Below are 19,375 nucleotides of genomic sequence, written 5' to 3'. Positions count from 1 at the left end.
CTTACATTTCAGAACCAGCGAAGTTTCAAAGCAAACAAAGAATCAGTTGGTGCTGCTAAAGCCTTGCTTCTTACTCAATAGCCTGATGTCATGAAAAGACCATATTTTTCAAATCTACAGCTCCGTGAGCCAAAGAGTTCATATACATTCCCACCCCAGAAATATAAAGTCAGGGATACAGCTGAAAGTGATTACTTAGATATTTTTATATGATGAAATTCAAAAGCTGCTTCAAGTGATTTACAAAATCTTCTGTAAGACAAATCCCACATCTGTGCTGACCACTTGCCTCCCAGATCTCAGCAGATGGCAATTTCAAACAGAAAAGTTCTGAATCCCTGAAAATCAGGATGTACCTTAAACTGTAATCAAGGGTTTGAAGATTTTTTCCTCCACAAAAAAAAAAAGTTGAGGACAGTCTAATTTAAGGACATTTCTATCTTCTCCCCACCATTCCTTGTACTAAGTCTACACACAAAATTAGTACCTGGTGTCTTATTAGGAGAGACTCCCAGCAGATGATCTTTTCAGATAAAGGGAAAACACTCAGTCCCAGCCAAAGGAAATTTACCAGTGTGAGCAAAGGGAGATCCTCAAATTGTTTTCAGATACTTGACTGAATAATCACAGAAAAACAATCAGCATGTTTTGCATTTGTTTAAATCCAGAACAGAAGCATCTCAGCCTTCCCAAGAAGAATCTGTGCAACACTCAACCAGATGCATAAATACAGCAGAAAAACACAAAACACAAGAGAGGCAAAGCACAGCCCCAGAGCCACTGCGGCACTGTGTGGATGCACCAAGGAAGTGTCAGGAGAAAACTCAAGATTAAAAAGAATGAGAAAGACGACTGGGCCAAGAAACTAACAAGTAAAAACAAAAAGCAAAGGCAAATAAACATCAGCAAAAGATAAACTGCTGCTCCCTCACTGTAGAGCTTTTTTTCCTCCAGCACTCTCCTATCTCCCAATTCCGTGTGGAACCATGGGAGAGGATCTACTCAATGGAGAATGTGGATGGTTCAGCTTTTTTTAGCAGAGATGACCAAGATGTCCCACAGCAACACCCCAGGACAGCACTCCTCCAACAGCCTGTGTGCCATAAGGCCTTGGAAAGCACCCAAATTCACCCTGAGTGTGGGTGGACTCTGCAGCAGGGTTGGTGTGGAGCTCACCAGGAGAAGTCTGGGATCCTTCCTACAGCAGGAAGGGAGACACCTCACTGTGGGTGCTGGGGGACATCAGGACATGTAGGCAGATGGGGGCTGTTTACACTACTGAGGCTCTCAGCAGCAATCAGGATATTAAAGCTGTTATTAAATCAACCCTCCAGAACTTGAGCAGATGTCCATGCAAACAGACAACAAGGGGGTGATGTTAAACCAAAACCACAACCAAAACGAAGACGCTGAGTAACATCTTCTCCCCATTGCTCTGCTCAGCCATACCAGGCATTATCAGAAGATAAATCAATCACCAAAAGCTACCTGTGGCTGCCCAAATGAAGACCTGAACAACCTAACTGAGGGACGTGCACCACGAGCTAAAGGCCTCCAATCTCATTTGGCTCATTCTGGTTTTGTCCTTGAAAAAAACCCACCCAATAATAGGTCTGGCTGCGGCTCAGACAGAGGCATAATGCCATCCTCCTCATTAATCAAAGGCCTTCCCCATGGCCAGATGTTTGCTGACTTGTACTGCTTTCTTTTATTACTGGTTTGGAGGCAAAAATTGCTGTGTGCTGAAGTTAGTCCAATTGAACTGGTTGTCCCTGGTAACTGCACCCCAGCATTATTGAGTTACCGAGGCATTCAACGAAGAGTGGCTGTTTGCTTTGACAATTCCATCTACTTTGCCCAATAACCATCAGAGTAAGATGCTAATTTACTTTTAGGACTGTGGGAATTGTACTGCAAACCCAGAAAGGAGCCTGGGTTTTAAGATCTATCAACGTTTGGTGCCCAGGGTTTGGAAGAAGGAGAGATGTAGAAAAACGCAGAGTACGCCAGAGAAGGACAATGACATAAAAGTCATTAAAAGTCCTTAAAAGTAATATTTTTTAATAGCACTGAGCAAAAAAAGTGATGATTTTCTATAGGAAAGGAAGCCATCATCTCTCCACAAAGCTTTCATGGCCTCAGTAAATAAAGTAACCAACCCACAATGGGAAGAGTTGGCTTGAAAGGACTCCTGGAGGTCTTTGAACCTGGGCATCACCCACATTCAACTTCACTGGGCAGAGCTTCACCCAAACAAGCCCTGTAACCTGCAAGGATGGGCAGCTGAGAGCTCAGGGACAGAGCTCCCAGTGTTCCCACCCCTCTCGCTGTCTCTACCCTGCATCTACAATATCCATTTCTTCCCATAAATCTATATAATTCACTGGGGTTTAGGAGTATCCCTTAGTGCAAAGGAACCATAACTCAAAAGCACTGCCTACATTCCTCTAATGCTTTTGTTTTAAAACAAATTAAGCCCGTGAGGTACTGAACATATGCTCGACATCCCCAGCTCTCGCTGGCATGTTTTTGAAAAATACAAAGTTTGTGCTTTTCTGGGGAGTCAGGTCATTAACCCGACTATTTAAAAAATCAGCCTATTATACAAGGAAACTTCTAACTGCCTGAGCTACAGGTTATAAATCTCCTGTTTAGAAATCTGATATCCTGACATAATTGCCCTTACAACTTACAAATAGGTTCTCTGTTATCCGTAGATTAAGCTTCCTCCAAAGCCACATCACATCTGCTTAGTTTTGAAAATATACAGCACGAGCTTCAATTACTTTACACTCCACACAAAAATAATCCTCAATTTAACTCAGGGCTTCTTGGAATAAGAGTTTAAGACTCCATAATCTTTTTATTTCGTGTTTTCTTGCAATCTAATAGATGGAAGCATTGGCCAGCATGTAAAATTAATGCCACTTTCCACTTCTATGATTTCCCAACCATTTAACTGTAATGCAGTGGAATTTTTAAAGCAAATACAGCAAGCAGAAGTCCCACCATCTAAATAATCTGAAATGTTCTGTAGGGAAATGGTCAGCTACTAATTGGAACCACAGTGTTTTCACATCCCTGTAGGAAGAGGGTTTGGTTTAAAAGAAACCTGAGTTAAACTGTAGTTTCTCTGAAGGTTGCAGCTCCTCTGATTAATGAAACTGCTCAGATCCCGAGCACTTGGGTGAGCTCCCAGTTAGAAGTGTCTGGACTTCAAAGGGGCAAACTGGGGGCCTTGGGCAGCATTATCATCCAGGTGCACAGCATTAAATACTCAAGAGTTTTTGCAGAACTGGGGGCTTAGTGACAAAAAACGGCGGCAAATTAGGGAAAAAAAGGCAAATCCGTGTTTTAAAGCTACATCTCTTTTCAGCAGCAGGGACATCACACAGCACTGCCAGACAACAGCCAACTATTCCTTAAACTCCTTTACCTAAGGAACAGAGCAGGGCTGAAAGACCCATCCTGGACGATGTCATCCCTCTCATCCCTTTCATCCCAACACAGCTTCTGGTGTCCAGACACAGGGGATGCTTGAGGGGGCTCAGCCACCCCCAGCCCTGCAGGTTCCAGCGTTATCCCAATCCCAGCCAAAGCTGAGCCAGAGTCTGCCCTGCTTTCACACCGGCTGCCTCAACCACTCGCCAGAAAGATGTTTAGAAATGGCACTGTGGGGCACCATCTTTTCAATTCTTACTCAATTGCTTCCAGAGATTAGATTTGTAAAGAGGTTTTTTTTTTCTTTCCTTTTAAGCGCTGCAAGCTCGTTGGGAAGCGGAGGCTCAGCCTGTGCCTTCCTTTTCATCACAGTCCGCTCTGTCTGGGTCTTAGCGTGCTTTCTGTCCATTATCTTTCAGATTAAACTCTACGGATGAGAAGCTGTAACTTGCAGAGTACCGAACGCACCGAACGAGAGGAACAAACCCCACGGCACAAACTGGCCGGGCAGCCTCGCCAGCAGCTCCCAGCCGAGCCGGGCTCACTCGCTCCTCCAGCACCGCGTGTCCTCCCACGGCTGCCGGGGACCACGGCTCCTTTCTGTGCCCAAAGCCACGCAGGAGCCCACGGGCACCGTGTCTGCTGCCCACGGCAAGCTCTGCTTTCCCCGGGCGCCCACGGGAGTGACGCCGCGCCCCGAGGAGCGCTCCCCTCACACCTCACCTGCAGCCGCGCTCCCCGGCGGGACCGGCGATGACCCCGATGCCCAGCCCAGGGCTCCCCTCGGACCGGTACCGCGGCTCCCAGGCCCCGCAGGAGCCGGCGTCGCCCCGCGGGACAGCAGCCGCCACCTCCCCGCCGCTTCCCCGGCTCCCCCGGGAACTTTCTGGAAGGCGCCCGGCCCCGGCCGAGCCCCGTGGCCCCCAGACAAAGCCCGGGGCGCGCCCCGCCGCCCCCCGCCCGGCCGCGGCCGCGGGGCTCACCTTGCGGTGCTTGTCGGCGAAGGGCAGCGCCAGCCAGGGCATGGCCCGCACCGCCTCCTGCCACTGCTGCTGCTCCTGCTCCGCCGACACGAAGACGATCTCGAGGCGCTGCCCGCCGGCCGCCGCCGCCTCCCCCCTGAAGCGCCCGTAGAAGGCGGCCAGGCTGGCGCCGAGCTGCGCGCAAGGGCCGCCGAGGCTGCAGCCGAAGTAGAGCCCCACCAGAGAGACCCCGCGGGCGGCCAGAGCCGACACGGCCACCTCCTCGCCGTCGGCGGCCACCAGCACCTCTCCCAGCAGGTCGGTGAGCGCGCCCGCCATCCCGCTCCGCTCCCGCTGCGCGCCCGCTCCGCTCTGCGCCCGCCGGCCGCGCACGCCCCGCCCCGCCAGGGGGCGCTGCCGCGCCGCGCGGCCCCGCGCCCGCCCCCGCCCCGGGCAGCGCCGCCCCGGCCCGGCCCCCCCCGGCCCCTCAGAGCCGCCGCCGGCCCAGGCCGGGCACGGAGCGGCGGCACGGCGGGCCCGGGCTGCACGCTGTGCACGGTTAGGTGGGGTGTTGGGGGGAAGTTCTTCCCTGAAAGGGTAAGCGCTGTCGCGACTTGCTTGGAGAGCTGTGGGTGTCCCGTCCCTGGCGCCTCCGAGGCCAGGCTGGATGTGGCTCCGAGCAGCCTGGCGGCCTGTGGGAGAGCTGTGGTGGCACACACAGGGTCGCACAGAACCAACTAGGATGAGAGAAGACCTTTGAGTCCAAGCTCTGACAGAACACCGCCTTGTCAAACAGCCCATGGCGCTAAGTGCACATCCAGCCTTCCTTTAATATCCAGGGATGGTGACTCCACCACCTCCCTGGCAGCCCATTCCAGTGCCCAGTCACTTTTTCTGTGAAGAACTTCTTCCTAATGTCCAGCCTAAACCTCCCCGGTGCAGTTTAAGACCGTCCTCTTGTCCTCTCGCAGTTACCTGGGAGCAGAGGCTGATCCTCACCTGGCCACAACCTCCTTTCAGCGAGTGATAGAGAATGATAAAGTCACCCCGAGCCTCCTTTTCTCCAGGCTAAACATCCCCAGCTCCCTCAGCTGCTCCTCGCAGGACTCCTTCCATAAGCTCCCTTCCAACCCAAACCATTCTGTGACTCCCCACTGGCCCCATGAGGGCAGATCCAGCCTCCTCAAAGCCCACAGATTTATTCCCTTCTTTGTTTCCCAAATCGAACATAAATACATATTTACCCCTATCAAATGCAGACAGAAAAACCTGAAAGCCAATCCAGAAGCATAAACATAAATTGGGCTGCGTTGAGTTACACTGTCTGGCTGGGATACAGAAAGGAAATAAAGCAGAGACAGCGACATGCAAACCAGGCTGTAAAATGTATTTGCTCTTTGTAATCAAAGTCTGCAATCTGCAAGCCTGCAGAATTCACTGCGGGATCCTCAGCTGCTCCCGACTGATGTCCATGCTGCAGAAGAGCCCCAAAACAGCTCACTGAAATCCTACTATCTACTGCAATAAACACCTTCATTTTTACAACCCTTCCTTATTTGGTTTCTCGTTACTGTTGTTGCTTTCAATTGTATCTAAAATCGTTGTGTAGCATCCAGAGCCATTAGGGGATGCTTTATAAATACAATTAATTATCATTATTCTTATTATTACAGCTTTACAATCCCTCTTTTCTCTTGCCAAGACCTGCTCCCTTGAGGTGGTTCAAAGCAGGAGAAGTTTTGTCTTGTTTTTTATTTGTCCTTCCTTATCTGCCTTAATTAAGTATCTGGGTTCTTCAGGGCAGGGAAGCTGTTTTTTAAGTCTGCAACCCTGAACTCAACCAACCCATGCAGCAAGATAAATATTCTGCTGTAAAAATAATATTTATGGCTGCAGTTAATACGTCTGGCCCTGCTTTTAGTGAACAAAGCAGGAGGAAGATGCTCTGAAACACAGAAAAATCAAAAGCATTTCTCTCTTAAGGAACAATAAAACAAAATGAGGAAACAACTGTTAATGAAAACAATTCACAAGGTCAGGTGTGACTCACTGACTGAAGTTACACCATGAGGGAGCTTAAAATGTGGTGGGTGAGGTGCTGGTTCTGCAGCAGAATCACAAATTCAGGATGCCCATTTGAGAACCAGCTTGAGACACTGGAATTAAAGAGTCAGGACACCTTCCCCAGGTTTCTAATAAGCAGTTTCTTGTCCATATAGAGCCAGTGCCTATCTGCCTTTTTCTAACTCCTATTTATTTTTCATAAGTAGTAGAGGGGTTTTTGTATTACACCCTAGGGTTGACTAGTACACACTATATTTTTCACTTAACTATTTAGCAAGTATTTTTTCAAATATATTTAGTTTATTATATTATAACTATTATATCATATGTATTAGTTTATTATATTTCGTTTATTTATAAAATAAATTTAATATATTTAAAATATATTTATTAATTATGTATTATTGTATAGTAATATTGTGCTGTTTATATTTATATTTATATCTATGAAATTTTGTTTATTTATTATATATATTATTTCAAATATTTTTTTTCAAGCATATTTAGCAAGTATTTTTTCCCAAAAATATTTGGCTAATGATTGGCACATTTTGGGATTTCCCTGCGTGTTTAACAGACACCTGGTGTCTATTAAACATTAGGACCTTGAAAAAGACAAACCCTGACGAAATGAGGCAGGGTTAAAAGTGCCGAGCCCGAGGAGCGGAGAGAAGAGCGGCAGGAAAAGGGGATCCGTGTCCCCCCCGTTCCCTCCCGGTGCTGCGGAGGGACCGGAGGGACCGCGGGACGCGAGGCTCCGGTGCCATCTGCCGGGGACACCGCGCGCGGCAAGCGGGGACCGCCACCGCCACCGGGGAGGGAGCGGGGAGAGCGCAGCCAGGGAAAAAGGAGGCTCGAAGGGACCTCCTGGAGCTCCACAGCTCCCTGCGGAGAGATTGCAGCCAGGTGTGCGGCAGTCTGTCCTCCCAGGACTGGAGGAACGGCCTCGAGCTGCAACAGACTGGATATCTGGGAAAGATTCTTCACCAAAAGGGTGGCTGAGCCCTGGGAGAGGATGTCCAGGGTGGTGGTGGAGTCATCACCCCTGGAAGTGTTCAAAAACCACCTGGATGTGGCACTGTCACAGCAGAGTTACCCGAAAGTATCCACGGATGGCTCTGATCCTGGGGTACAACACTTCTATAAAAACTGAATTTGGTTGCAAAAGGCTCTTCAGTTTTTAACTCAGCTGCATTCTGAACTCCACGTTGCACTGAGGGCAGTGGACATCAGCCAGCAGCAAGGTCTCTTAGAGGAAAGGGACACACTTCAGACAGTTCAGTGCTTGACATAAACCCCTTGTGTCCTGACATTCTCCTTATGGGGCAGCTCTCAATCATGAGCACATTTGTGGGGTGCATTTTAGCAGCAAGATGTTGGCTGTGTTTCAGATTATGGACATCCATACCCAGAGAAAGCCCGGGGTAGCCATCCTGCTGGGAATCTGTAGGGAAAACAAGGGCTAATTCTGCTCTGCACATGATGCAAGTCAAGTGCAATCCTTCTTCTCACTGTTTTTTCTTCTGGAGTCACATCAGCATTGCTGAGAACTGCAGTGTCCCGGCTGCTGAAACCAGCTCCAGCAGGACAGCCCTTCTGCCTGCTCCAGCTGGGCTGGGGCTGGTCACACAGTAACTCCTTTCAACTGGTCTGTGTTAGAGCATCAGCCTCCCAAAACGCTGATATGGATTCACTGGGGGTCTAAAACAACCTCACGGAGTTTGACCCTTCAAATTGCTCCGGCTGGTGTTGCAATCCTGTTAATATCCAGATTGCTGAGGGCAGCTCGTGGTACCTTTGACCCTCCTCATCATCTGTGGCTCCGGAAGATGAGTCCTGCTGAATCCAGCTGCTGGCAAGGTCCTTGTCCCTGTCACAGAGGCAGAGGCAGTGCCAGGTCTGTTGTGCCAGTGGTGGGGGAGGCCTCAGGGCAACCCTGCTCATCCAGCCAGGTCCCAGGGTGCCCATTCTGCCACTTTCCAGCAGGACTGGGATCCACGTGTAACCACAGAAACACAAAACAGCGCTCCTGAAAGTGACTAGAGTTGATTTCAAACAACTCCAGCAAAACACAGGGAAACGGATTTCAACCACAGCCCTTCTGTGTGTATTTGGCTCTCTGGGGACTAGTCCAGGACCTGGCTCCTGGGACTGGGAGGGAATTTTTCTCCCCAAGCTTGTAAAGATGAGCCTTTTTATTTTCAAAGCCCTTTCCCCCTAGGTTTCTGCCCGATTGTCTCCCTGCTCTTCACCAGCCCGGGGCATTGATCTCAGCAGGGTCACCAGTAAACTTCAAAGGGACTCACACTTGCACTGCTCCTTTAGGACCATGAATGGCACCATCTGAGCCTTATCATTTCCCCTCTGCCTCCACAGGAGATACCGGCAGGGCAGGAGCCCTCCTGCCATCTCGCAGCCAGGCTGGTGACAGTCACACCACCAGCCAGTTATCACCTTTTCCATAACCACTCCTGTTTCTTCAGAGCTGCCCCTGCAGCACCATCCTGCACCCACTGGCCTCAGGAGAGGAGGGAAAGATCATTGAGAGGAGCACTCTTTTGTCCGGAAATACCTGATTTCATCAGGGCACATAAAATCAGAATGACTGTGACTCACCACCACTACTGTACGATTTTTCATGATGTCACATCATATTTGAAGGGACAAGGGGATAAGTGAAACATTAATAAGCCATTATATATTTCGCCTGGTGACACCACAGCTATAAGGCACCAAGGCAGCATTTAAACAGCTGGAAAACCAAGACCCACTTTCCACTGCAATTTTCCATGCGTTAGCAATAGGTTTGGTTACAGCTACTTGGTTACAAGTACCTGCACTTAGGTAAAATTTCACTCCTGTAACAACCCAGCCTCTGACCCAAACCAAATCTCCTTGCCAGGTGCTGGGCAAACACAGCCATTCCAACCTCCTCACCCTGCCAGCTGAACCTCTGGGCACTGCTGGGCAATCCCTGGATCAGGGACAATCCCTGCTCACCAGGTGTTGGTGAGTGGATGGAGAAGGGGAGGCTGCCCAGATCCGGCTGTCCTGCGCTGTTTCCATGACGCTGATGGCAGAGGTGACATTCCTTTGCTCAGATGTCCCGTTCCAGCTCCTGTGTTAGGGGACCCACCTCACAGACAGCACCTTGGGGGTCCTAAGCCGTCGTCCCACAAGGAGTTCCCCCAGTCTATAACCACCACCCGGGGGTCTCTGAACCTCTGGCGACCCCTTGATCAACACGTTTCCTCAGGGGATCCCCATCCCAGAGCCGGCGAGCAGGAGAGCTCCAGATGTCGCTGAACAAACAGGGAGGTCCCCTGCCCTTTGCACAGCAGATCCCCAACCCACCAACACCAGCAGGGGATCCCCAACCCCCAAAATCCCCGCGACGGGCTCTGGGCTCCAACACGTGTGTGCGGGGACTGCCCGGCGGCCGACACGCGGCGGGAGCGCGGCCGTGCGGGTCCCGCTCCCAGCGCGGCCCGGAGCACGGAGCCGCCCGTGCCGTGCCGTGCCGTGCCGTGCCGTGCCGTGCCGTGCCGTGCCGTGCCGAGCCGAGCCGAGCCGAGCCGAGCCGAGCCGCCCCGCCCCGCCCACAGCCCCGCGGCCCCGGGGGCGGAGGCGGCCGTGCCGTGCCCATAGGGCGGGCGGAGGTGGCCGGGCCGGGCGGTAGCGGCGGCGATGGCGGCAGCGCGGTGCCTGCGGAGCGCCCGGCGCCTCCTGCCCGCGGGCGCACGGCAGGAGTGCTTCGAGCTGGCCCGGCTGGCGGGGCCCGTGGTGAGACCCTGGGCAGGGTGAGACGGGGAGGGACACGGGGGACACCCGGGGGACACGGTGCCCTCCCGCCGGAGCGCGTCACCGGCACGGGGATCGGCTGTCCGCATCCCCGGGCGCTCCGGGATGCCCAGGAGGGAGACTTCGGGCCCTGCTGGTCCCGTGCCGCCGGATCTCGGCTGCCTCCAGCCTCCGGGCACGGCTCTGCGACCGGGGCCACGGCGCGGTCCCTCCGCCATTCCTCGTGCCTGGTTGGCGCCCGAATTCTTTGCCCCAGGCGCTCTTGCTGCTGCCCAGCGTGCTGCTTCCCTGCCGCTCGGCTGTGGAAGAGCACTGGTGGGCTCGGGGAGAGGGACTAAGCTGTTAAACTGCTCTGTGAAACCAGCCTGAGCCCTGCCACTGCCACTGCCACTCACCCCTTGGGTGACAAGTGGCACTTTGCTTAGTGCCAGCTCCATATCTGGCCCTTCCAGCGGGCTCTGGGTGCCCTGTGCTCGCTGTCCTGAAATCCTCCCTGGACTGGAGCTGCCGTTTGCCATTTGTCTGGACCCTCTGGAGGGAAATGACCCTTTGGTAGCTGGCACAGACAGTGCTGAGCACGTTTTGCAGAGGCTTCTGCAAAGGGGAACCACGCACCACAGCCCTGGTCCTAATCACTCATGTGTGAAAGTTTGTGCTTTTAGTCTTCTGCTATATCTGGTAAATAAGTACCAACTGTTAAACTTCTCAGAGGCACCGTCCCTGACATCAAATCCCTGACCTGCTGTGTTCATTCAGCAGAAGGAGCCTGGACTAGTTTCAGTTTCTGTAGATGAGCACATCAAGCCCTCTCAGTCCCCTCAGCCATCCTGCCTGCAGCACAGCCTGCTCCTCCACGTGCACAGACACCTCCGACCCAAACCTACAGCTGCTGTTCAATGATCATTCCACGATAAACGCTGTGCTGGGATGATGCTGGAGGTCCAGACCCCTCCTGTGGGGATGACTCACAGCAGTGGGTCAAACATGCCTGGGCCAGCATCTGCGGCACTGGGAGGTCTGCAGAGGAGAAGGGGTTGTTCTGCTCTTCCTCTGACCCCTCAGAGCTGGTTTTCTAGCAGCTCTGGGCTCTTGCCTTGCCAACTGCTGTGTGGGAAGGAGCATGAACAGCTTCTGGGCATGGTTTCCAGCTGTGCCCACCCCTCAGTGGGTATAAATGTCCCTAACTCCTGCCATCTGTTTCAAGCTGTGCCATGACTCCGTGCCCTAGATGCCTGTAAGGGAGACATCCTCTTGCCAAGGGAAAATGAGGTCCGGAGTGCAATCTCTGCTGCAGCATTGTTACACACTGCTGGCAAGGAGCTCACAGACTGGCCTTGGTGTCCCTCCAGGAGGAGAGGATGTTGTGGTTTTGGAGGATAGTTTTCCACAGCTGCACGTAAATGTGGAAAAGCACTGGGTTGTTTTATTTTCGCTTCTCTACGCAGCCTTCATCTTGGAAAAGAGGATTTCTAGTGAAGCCCTTAAGCCTCTCTTAAATAGGGTCATCTGGCAGATTGGCTGTGTAACACCAAAATGCCACGGGGCAGGTAGATGTTGGCTTTGAAAGACAAAGCTACTGAGAGCCTGCTTGAGTCCTGGAGCTGCCTCCCCTGCCCAGCAGTGTTGGCAAGCAGGGATGGGCTCCCAGGACCTCAGCAGAGCCCTGGCCTCGAGGCATGGACAGAAGCACGAGGAAACCTGAGTGTTCATCGTCCATCTCCTGGGGGAGGGGTGGTGTTCCACAAGCCCTAACAGGTCCTCATCCCACCATCTCCTTCTCCTCTCATCCTAGTTCTTTGCCCAGCTGCTGGGGTTCCTGATCAGCGTGGTCAGCTCCATCTTCTGTGGCCACCTGGGGAAAGCTGAGCTGGATGCTGTCACCCTGGCTGTGTCTGTATGTATTGCTCCAATTCCCCTTGGATTTAAAACACGTGAATTATGTGTCACCAAAAAATGAAGAACCAAAAACCCCAGATGTGTAGGAATATATATGTGAGGGCCCTGGGGTTTTTTTTTGGCCCTGAGCACAGGCAGGAGAGGGGAGCTGAGCAGTCAGTGCCTGTGCCAGTGCAAGGCCAGCACCTGAGAACCTCTGGCCAGCTCCCTGAACCCAGCAGACCTGGGCATGTAGCCAGGAGCAGCACTGTTTGTTGTGGTGCTTTAGATCTTCACCCCTTGCTAGAAGATCCTTTAGTTAATGAGACTGTGTAATTCTGAGAAATAGAGAAGGACTGGAAAACTTCCCAGAAACTCGCAGCAGAACTGTCTCCCCACCCAGCTGGGAGGGAGGCAGTGCTGTGGGCCAGCTTGCCCTGTCTCTCCTCCAGGTTATCAACGTGACAGGAATCTCCATCGGTGCTGGCTTGGCCTCAGCATGTGACACGCTGATGACCCAGGTCAGTAGCAGCTCCCCCTTTCCTGTGCCTGGGAGTGTTTGCTGGTGGTGTCTCACCTGCTGTGCAGTGTGATCTGAGCACAAAGGGCAGTGGCAGCTGCTGGACAGAACAGGGCTGGAAATGCTCTGGCTGGAGCCTGCTCCTTCCCCAAGGAGCCCTGGGTCGTGCCTGGGTGCCGAAGGATTTGCAGCCTGCACCTTGCACCCAACCAGCCTGGTGTCTGCAGCTGCAAGGCATGGGAAAGGCATTTGGTTGTCCTGTTGTTGCCCAGCCCCTTTGGCTCCCTGTGATGCCCACCTTGATGCTCTCTCCTGCCCCAGACCTACGGCAGCAAGAACCTGAGGCAGGTGGGCACCATCCTGCAGCGGGGCATCCTCATCCTGCTGCTGTTCTGCTTCCCTTGCTGGGCTCTCTTCATCAACACCGAGAGGATCCTCCTGCTCATCCGACAGGACCCCGAGGTCTCCAGGTCAGGGGTGAGATCCAGCCCCTCTGGATCAGGAATTTGCCATGGAGTGTTGAAATCAAGGCTCTCTGGAGCTCGAGTGCAGCGCTGTTTGGCTTGGCTCTTGCTTTGCTGGATCATTAACTGGGGAAACAACTCTCTTTCCAGGTTAACTCAGCTCTACGTGATGATCTTTATTCCAGCACTTCCTGTAAGTCTCTGCTAAAGCTGTTAGAAGCTCTTTCCACCTTAGAGCACCAGGGAAAGCAGGGAAGGCTTTGCTGTGTGCCTCACAGGGCAGCTTTAGGGTTGTACAACCCTTGTGCCTTACAGGATGTGCATAGGCCAGCAGCTGCTGGACCAAACTGGGGCTCTCATCTTCCTGTGCAATGGCTTTTGCTGTGGCCACAAAATTTGTGATGGACATTGGAACCAGGGCCTCCAGGCTCACTCTTAGCCCAAGTATAAAGGCTGGAGCTCTTCCCACACTCACAGCTGACTCCTCTGAGGCAGTTTGCAGAACCCCTGTGGGATAAGGGTCTGTAGGTTTATCCTTCCAAGCTTTCCAGGCTTTCTCACACTGATGAGGAAGCGTCGGAGATTTCCCAGTTGGAGACTGATCTGTCTTCCCAATGGGAATGGGATGTGCTTTTTGTCTCTCTTGGGTTTGGGTGCTGGCAGTGCTTCAGCTGGAGCACAGGGGTTTTGGAGGAAGGTGGAGGGGGGTTATCTGTCAGTGTTCAGTGGTCACAGTGTGGTGATGAACTGAATCCGACTTTTGCAGGCGGCGTTTCTGTACCAGCTGCTGACAAGATATTTACTGAGTCAGGTATTGTATAACTGGCCAGCTTCTGGCCATGGAATGCAGGTATTCCCAGGAACATGGATAAACTTGGGGATCTCAGTTCACCATGTTCCAGGGAGAGCTGGGCTGGGCAATGTGAGATGAGTCAGCCCTGGCTGAGCTCACAGGAACCACTCTTAGCTGGCTCCATTTCCTACTTCCCAACTTGGTGTTTTATGGGTTGCACCAGCTCCTGAGCTCTGCTTGTCACCTCCTGTGTGTCTCACACAGCCCAGCCTCACCTGGAACAGGAGCTGCCTTCTTGGCTTTCTCCTTGGGCATTGCTGGAGGTCCCTTGAGCTCACTGGATGGGGCTTGGGCTGCCTTTTGGGGAAGCAAACTCCAAAGTTCCTCCTTGGCTTCCAGGAGATCATTATGCCTCAGGTGGTGACAGGGATTGCAGCCAACATCCTCAATGCAGCCATGAACGCCTTCCTGCTCTATGCTCTGAAGCTGGGCATGGTGTAAGTGTGAGCAGGGCTGGGCACAGGCTCTCCCTGGGTGCAGGGCTTTGCTCAGGGCATGAGGGGGTTCCCTGCATGCTCAATTCTGCCACCCCTTCCCTCCAGCCTGCAAAGCTGAGGCTTGAGGGGTCTGTCCCATATCTGCAGCAAGGTTGCTGTGGATGCCCTCAGTCCTGCTGTGGCTGAGGAAGTGGGCAAGGACATCCCTTGTAACCTGCCTGTCTCTCCCCAGGGGCTCTGCCTGGGCTAACATGGTTTCTCAGTACACCCAGGTCATCCTCCTCGTCCTTTACATGTGGTGGAAGAAGATCCATGTGAAGACCTGGGGAGGTACTGTTCTATCTTAATCCTTCAGAGTAGCAGTGTCTTTGGCATTGTCACCAGCACGTGACAAAGGGATTGCCATCCCCTCACAGTGGGAAGGTGCTGTAGCCATGTCCTCGAGGCCTTTACTGTAGATCCAAACACATTCCTGTCAAATATCCTGTCTCAGGAATGGCACAGCAGCAGTTCTGGGCTGATGTTCTGTGAGCTGCAGGGGGGGTTGTTGTCCTCAGAGAGTGGATGTGGCTCCCCTTTAGGATAGCACATGGATAGCACGTGTTCATTCTGCTTCACCTCCTCCTGTCAGGCTGGAGCAGGGAGTGCCTCGTGGACTGGGGCTCCTTCATCTGGCTGGCAGTGCCTGGCATGGTCATGATGTGTATTGAGTGGTGGACCTTTGAGATTGGGAGCTTCTTGGCTGGTGAGTCCAAATCCTCTTTTCCCTCTGATTCCTGGTGGCTGCTGCTTGAGTGTGTCCCCAGAGCCCCCCTGGCCCTGCCAGCAGCAGCCTCCTCACCTACAGGGCTGGGTCTGCAGGACTCTTCAGGTGTTCCCATCCATTCCATGGGGACAGGGGCCTCCTTTTCAGCCAGTGAAGGAGGTGCCAAATCTTTTCCAGGGCTGATCAGTGTGGTGGAGCTGGGTGCACAATCTGTCATCTACGAGCTCGCCTGTGTGGCGTACATGGTAAGGGCTGGGGGTGTGAGACCCTAAACAGCCTGGGAGGAACCCCAGAACAGGAGCCCTGGGGAGCAGGGGTTGGTACCAGGTGATGCTGGTACAGGCAGCAGGTGATGCTCCTCCTGCCTGCACATCCAGGGTGTGCTGCAGATGGGAAATCCTTCACTGCAGCAATGCCAGTTTGTCCCCAATTCCCCACTGGGGAAGAAGAAAATCTCTGCAGGCTCTGCTGTCCCTGCAGGCTCTGCTGTCCCTGCAGGCTCTGTCACTCACCTCCTCCTGTCTCCTTCTCAGGTGCCTCTGGGCATCAGCGTGGCTGCAAGTGTCAGAGTGGGGAATGCCTTGGGAGCAGGGAATGTGGAGCAAGCCAAGACCTCCTGCATCACTGCACTGCTGTGCACAGGTCAGTGCAGCCCTGCAGAGCAGAATAAAGGGCAATTATCACAAAATGCTTCAGTTTCCCTCCCCCAAGGCTGGGGACCTCCCATAGGAACCCAGTCCCACTTGCTTGGACCCTTTGGGCAAGGCAAGATCCTGACTCATCTTTTCTGTTACGAGCCTGGTCAAAGGCTTTGATACTTAAAAATGCAGCTTGGTGTTCTGTCCTCACCCTCCAGAGGGTAGAGGGAATATCTGGGGAGAGTGAGAGGAAAACAGACTTGTCCTCTGCTGCAGTTTCATTTGAGGTCAGTGAAGTCCAGTCCCCACCACGTGGAGCCCCTGAGGTCGGGGCCTGGGTCAGGAGCAGGATGTGCTGCCCTTGAAGCAATTTGACTCTTCCTTTTTTTTTTTTCTTTCCCAGGAGTTTTTGCTGTGGTGGTTGCAGCGTTACTGGGGAGCCTAAGGAACGTGGTGGGATACATCTTCACCAATGACATGTGGGTTAACAACTTTCTTTTAAGTACTGTTGCCTTCTTGGAGGGTGTTAATTATACCCCAGAAGCTTCTGACAGATAAGAGTTCATAAACCCCTATCTGGCAAACGTTCCTCAAAGGTTCCTCCCCATTTCCCAGCATCCCTGGGCACCACAGCTGCTCCTAACACTGGGACACTACCATGGAACCAGGCTGGGATCACAAAACTGGGATCAGCCTTTGTTGATTGATGTTGATTGAGGAAGATATGTGAGAACCAGGGACCTGGTGGTGCTGCTTCCCCTGATCAGTCCATCCCTCTTCCCAACAGGGAGATTGTCACCTTGGTGTCCAGAGTGATGCTCATCTTTGCTCCATTCCACTTGCTGGATGCCACAGCAGTGAGTATTGCAGCATGTGGAGTGACTCCTCTCTGCAGCTTGGGCTGCAAAGCTGCCTGAAGCCCACTCTGGACCTGTTAAAATGATCCAGAGAAGCAAACTGAGACACTGTCAAATCAGCTGCTTGTGTTACCTGTAACACCTCTGCCTGTGGCTGTCCCTTGGCATTGCTGCAGACACCCCAGCTTTTCCTCCTCTTTTCCCCTGGCCACAGCTCCAGCTTGTTACTGGTTTATCAAAGCAACACAAGTGAGCAGCTGGCTCACTTGAGTGGGATGCTCAATAGACAGTAATTCTGGCCTGTGTCCTCCTGTCATATCCTGGGTGAGCCACCTGGGCACTGTGGGGAATCTCTTTGGGATCTGCTCGGTGTCTGTGTTGCCACCTGTAGCGAGACGAGCCCTGCACCACCTGCTCCAGAAAGTAGCTTTGCTCCCTCTTGGCTTGGTGGGAGAGGGCTGTGGGTTTCCCTGTCCCCAGGGCTGTGCCATGCCTGGGAGTCCCCTGGCAGTGACCCTGTGTCCCTCTCCTCAGGCGACGTGTGGCGGGGTGCTGCGGGGCACGGGCCGGCAGAAGCTGGGCGCGGTGGCCAACGCCGTGGGATATTACACCCTGGGCTTCCCCATCGGCATCTCCCTGATGTTTGCAGCCAGGATGGGGGTGTTAGGTACGTGTGCCCTCCAGCTGGCAGGGTTTGAGCTGTGTTGAGTAAAAGCTCAGCCCTGGAATTCATGCCTGGATCTTCCTTTGGTTCAGCAGGCCTGGATTGTACATTGCTGTGGTTGGGGTGGGCACTGAGTTGGTCCCAGTAAATCCAGGCTTAATCCCAGCTTCCCCAGGAGCTGTTGCCTTGAAAGTTCTTGGGCTGGAGTCCCTGGGCATTCTGGCAGGGACTGGCAAAGGCAGGTTTTCCTCAAGCCCTCCCTGAAGTAACTTCCCACTGCTGCAGGTCTGTGGGTTGGGATGATCATTTGCATCTCCGTGCAAGCCCTTTCCTTCTTGGCTTTTGTCATCCGCATGGATTGGAGGAAAGCTGCAGAGGAGGTGAGAATTGTGCTTTTCTCTGGTAGTTCTTGAAAGGTGCTGAGTTAACTCCTGTTTCAGTACAACGCTACAGCCCTCTAGGAGGTGGCAGAAGTGAACTGGAGTCTGTCCTTCTCCTGTAGCAGAGGAGCAATTTGGTACTGAGAATGCTTGTCTTGGGAGAGTGGAGGGTGTTTTGGGCTGGGCAGGACACCCTTGCCCTGAGAAGAGAACTCTTCCCTGTGTTTTTAGGCTCAAGTCCGAGCTGGAATGAAAGAACAAGTGGAAGACATGAACTCCAATGGCACAGCTGCTAACAAAACATCTGCTGTGGGTATGCAGCTGGGCCTGACACCAGGCAGGGAGCCCAAATTCTCCACCCAGCCCCTTCCTTTCCTTCCCAATTGTGGCAACCATGTCTGTCCTGGAGGCTCAAATACCTGGAAGGAGCACAGTGCCTGCTGCTGGTCCTGGGCCGGTGGCACTTCTCCTGCACTGAGCAAGGGGGTACAAGATTCAGCTCGCAGCTGTGTCCCAGTGTCCCCAAGCCTTGGGAAGGGACCCTGAGGACTGTCACAGGTGCTTGTGCAGCCTCCCTGCAGCTCTGTCTGTCCCACAGGTTACACCTCCCTTGACACGGACACCGGGGACACCACGGTCCTGCCCCAGAGCATGGTGATGGGTGAGAGGCAGCCTGGCCCCGAGCTCAGCACTCAGGAGGAGCCTGCTGTGCTCCCTGTCCTTCCCCCTGTGCCGTGGAGGGCCGTGATCCTCCGCCGTGGGCTGGCTGCTGCTGCTGCCATCGCTGTCCTGCTGGTGGGAATCCTGGTCCGGCTCCTGACTGGCAATGGCTAAAGCCAGGGACACTGGGGAGCTGTGCAGGGGGCAGGAGGGCACAGGGCAACGTCCCAGAGGATGGGGAGGGGGTGGGATTCCCCCACAGTGCCTTACAAAAAGTCCCTTTGCAGAGTTTCTGGTTAGCTCACAACGTTTGATCCCACACGCAGAGTTCTTGAAGGGGGTGAGGATGTGGCACCTGGGAAGAAAAAGCTGGAGAGCTGGTTCCTCTCCTGCTCTGCACTGGGGTGTCACTCACCAGAGGTGGGAGTGTATCCTGGGGCTCACCCCTGAAGGAGACAGGGTCCTGGTGCTGCTGTCCTGCTCTCTGGGGACGTTGGACCGTGTCATTTGCTCATTGCAGAGGTTCCTACTCCCCACAGTACATTTCCTCACACACCAGCCTGTACCAGCATCTTGAGGTGGCAACTGCCACTTGCAGCAGCTGTGGAATAAAATGGATTTTGCTGGAAGATGTCAGGGCTGGGCTGTCTGCTGCTGGCCCTGACCCTGCTCTCCCTCTGCAGGGTGGGCACAGGGCCTAAAGCAACTCTTCTTTGCACTTTTGTAAGGTGGGATTTTGATACAATAAAGTTTTCTGAGTAAATGCTGGGCTGTTTAATATGGTGTGATTGTGACCCTGGTCATTGGCAGGACTGTGCTGTTCAGAGGGAAGATTGTGGGTCTGGCTCCAGACACAGTGTTATCACTCTTCCCCTTGGGTACAAAAGCAAGATTTGTTGTTGTCACAATTGCTGAGCACTGTGGAAGAAGGAGGTTGTGTTGCTCAACCCTACAGGGCCATCAAAGAACTGTCCTGTGTCACAATGCAGACAG

The 19,375-nt window shown here is 53.2% G+C and overlaps 2 protein-coding genes across 2 annotated transcripts in view; one reads left to right on the top strand and one right to left on the bottom strand.

The window, feature by feature from the left end:
* Nucleotides 1-4,793, bottom strand: part of NXN (nucleoredoxin) — a 46,888-nt gene extending 42,095 nt beyond the window's left edge. The window contains exon 1 of the mRNA XM_059866270.1: nt 4,425-4,793. Coding sequence (XP_059722253.1) covers nt 4,425-4,742 — 318 coding nt within the window. The 5' untranslated portion in view covers nt 4,743-4,793. The remainder of the gene's footprint in view (nt 1-4,424) is intronic.
* A 5,333-nt stretch (nt 4,794-10,126) lies between these two features.
* On the top strand, nt 10,127-19,145 carry LOC132337421 (multidrug and toxin extrusion protein 2-like). The gene is made up of 17 exons (XM_059865997.1): nt 10,127-10,250; nt 12,061-12,162; nt 12,596-12,664; nt 12,985-13,133; nt 13,278-13,320; nt 13,894-13,938; nt 14,320-14,417; nt 14,650-14,747; nt 15,049-15,162; nt 15,361-15,428; nt 15,717-15,825; nt 16,225-16,300; nt 16,609-16,678; nt 17,213-17,345; nt 17,628-17,722; nt 17,954-18,035; nt 18,321-19,145. The coding sequence occupies exons 1-17, from the start codon at nt 10,155-10,157 to the stop codon at nt 18,554-18,556; spliced, it is 1,683 nt and encodes a 560-aa protein (XP_059721980.1). The 5' UTR covers nt 10,127-10,154; the 3' UTR covers nt 18,557-19,145.
* Nucleotides 19,146-19,375: the final 230 nt, after the last annotated feature.

The sequence above is a fragment of the Haemorhous mexicanus genome, chromosome 22 (assembly GCF_027477595.1).
Source record: "Haemorhous mexicanus isolate bHaeMex1 chromosome 22, bHaeMex1.pri, whole genome shotgun sequence".
In the NCBI taxonomy this organism is placed as follows: Eukaryota; Metazoa; Chordata; class Aves; order Passeriformes; family Fringillidae; genus Haemorhous; species Haemorhous mexicanus.
This window is presented reverse-complemented; position numbering and strand designations above follow the sequence as displayed.

Excerpts from the sequence above, each read along its gene's own strand:
- LOC132337421 (XM_059865997.1), top strand. The coding sequence starts at position 10,155 with ATGGCGGCAGCGCGGTGCCTGCGGAGCGCCCGGCGCCTCCTGCCCGCG. Across the intron at positions 13,321-13,893 it reads TCTTTATTCCAGCACTTCCT|GCGGCGTTTCTGTACCAGCT; the intron begins GTAAGTCTCTGC and ends CGACTTTTGCAG. Across the intron at positions 16,301-16,608 it reads TACATCTTCACCAATGACAT|GGAGATTGTCACCTTGGTGT; the intron begins GTGGGTTAACAA and ends TCTTCCCAACAG.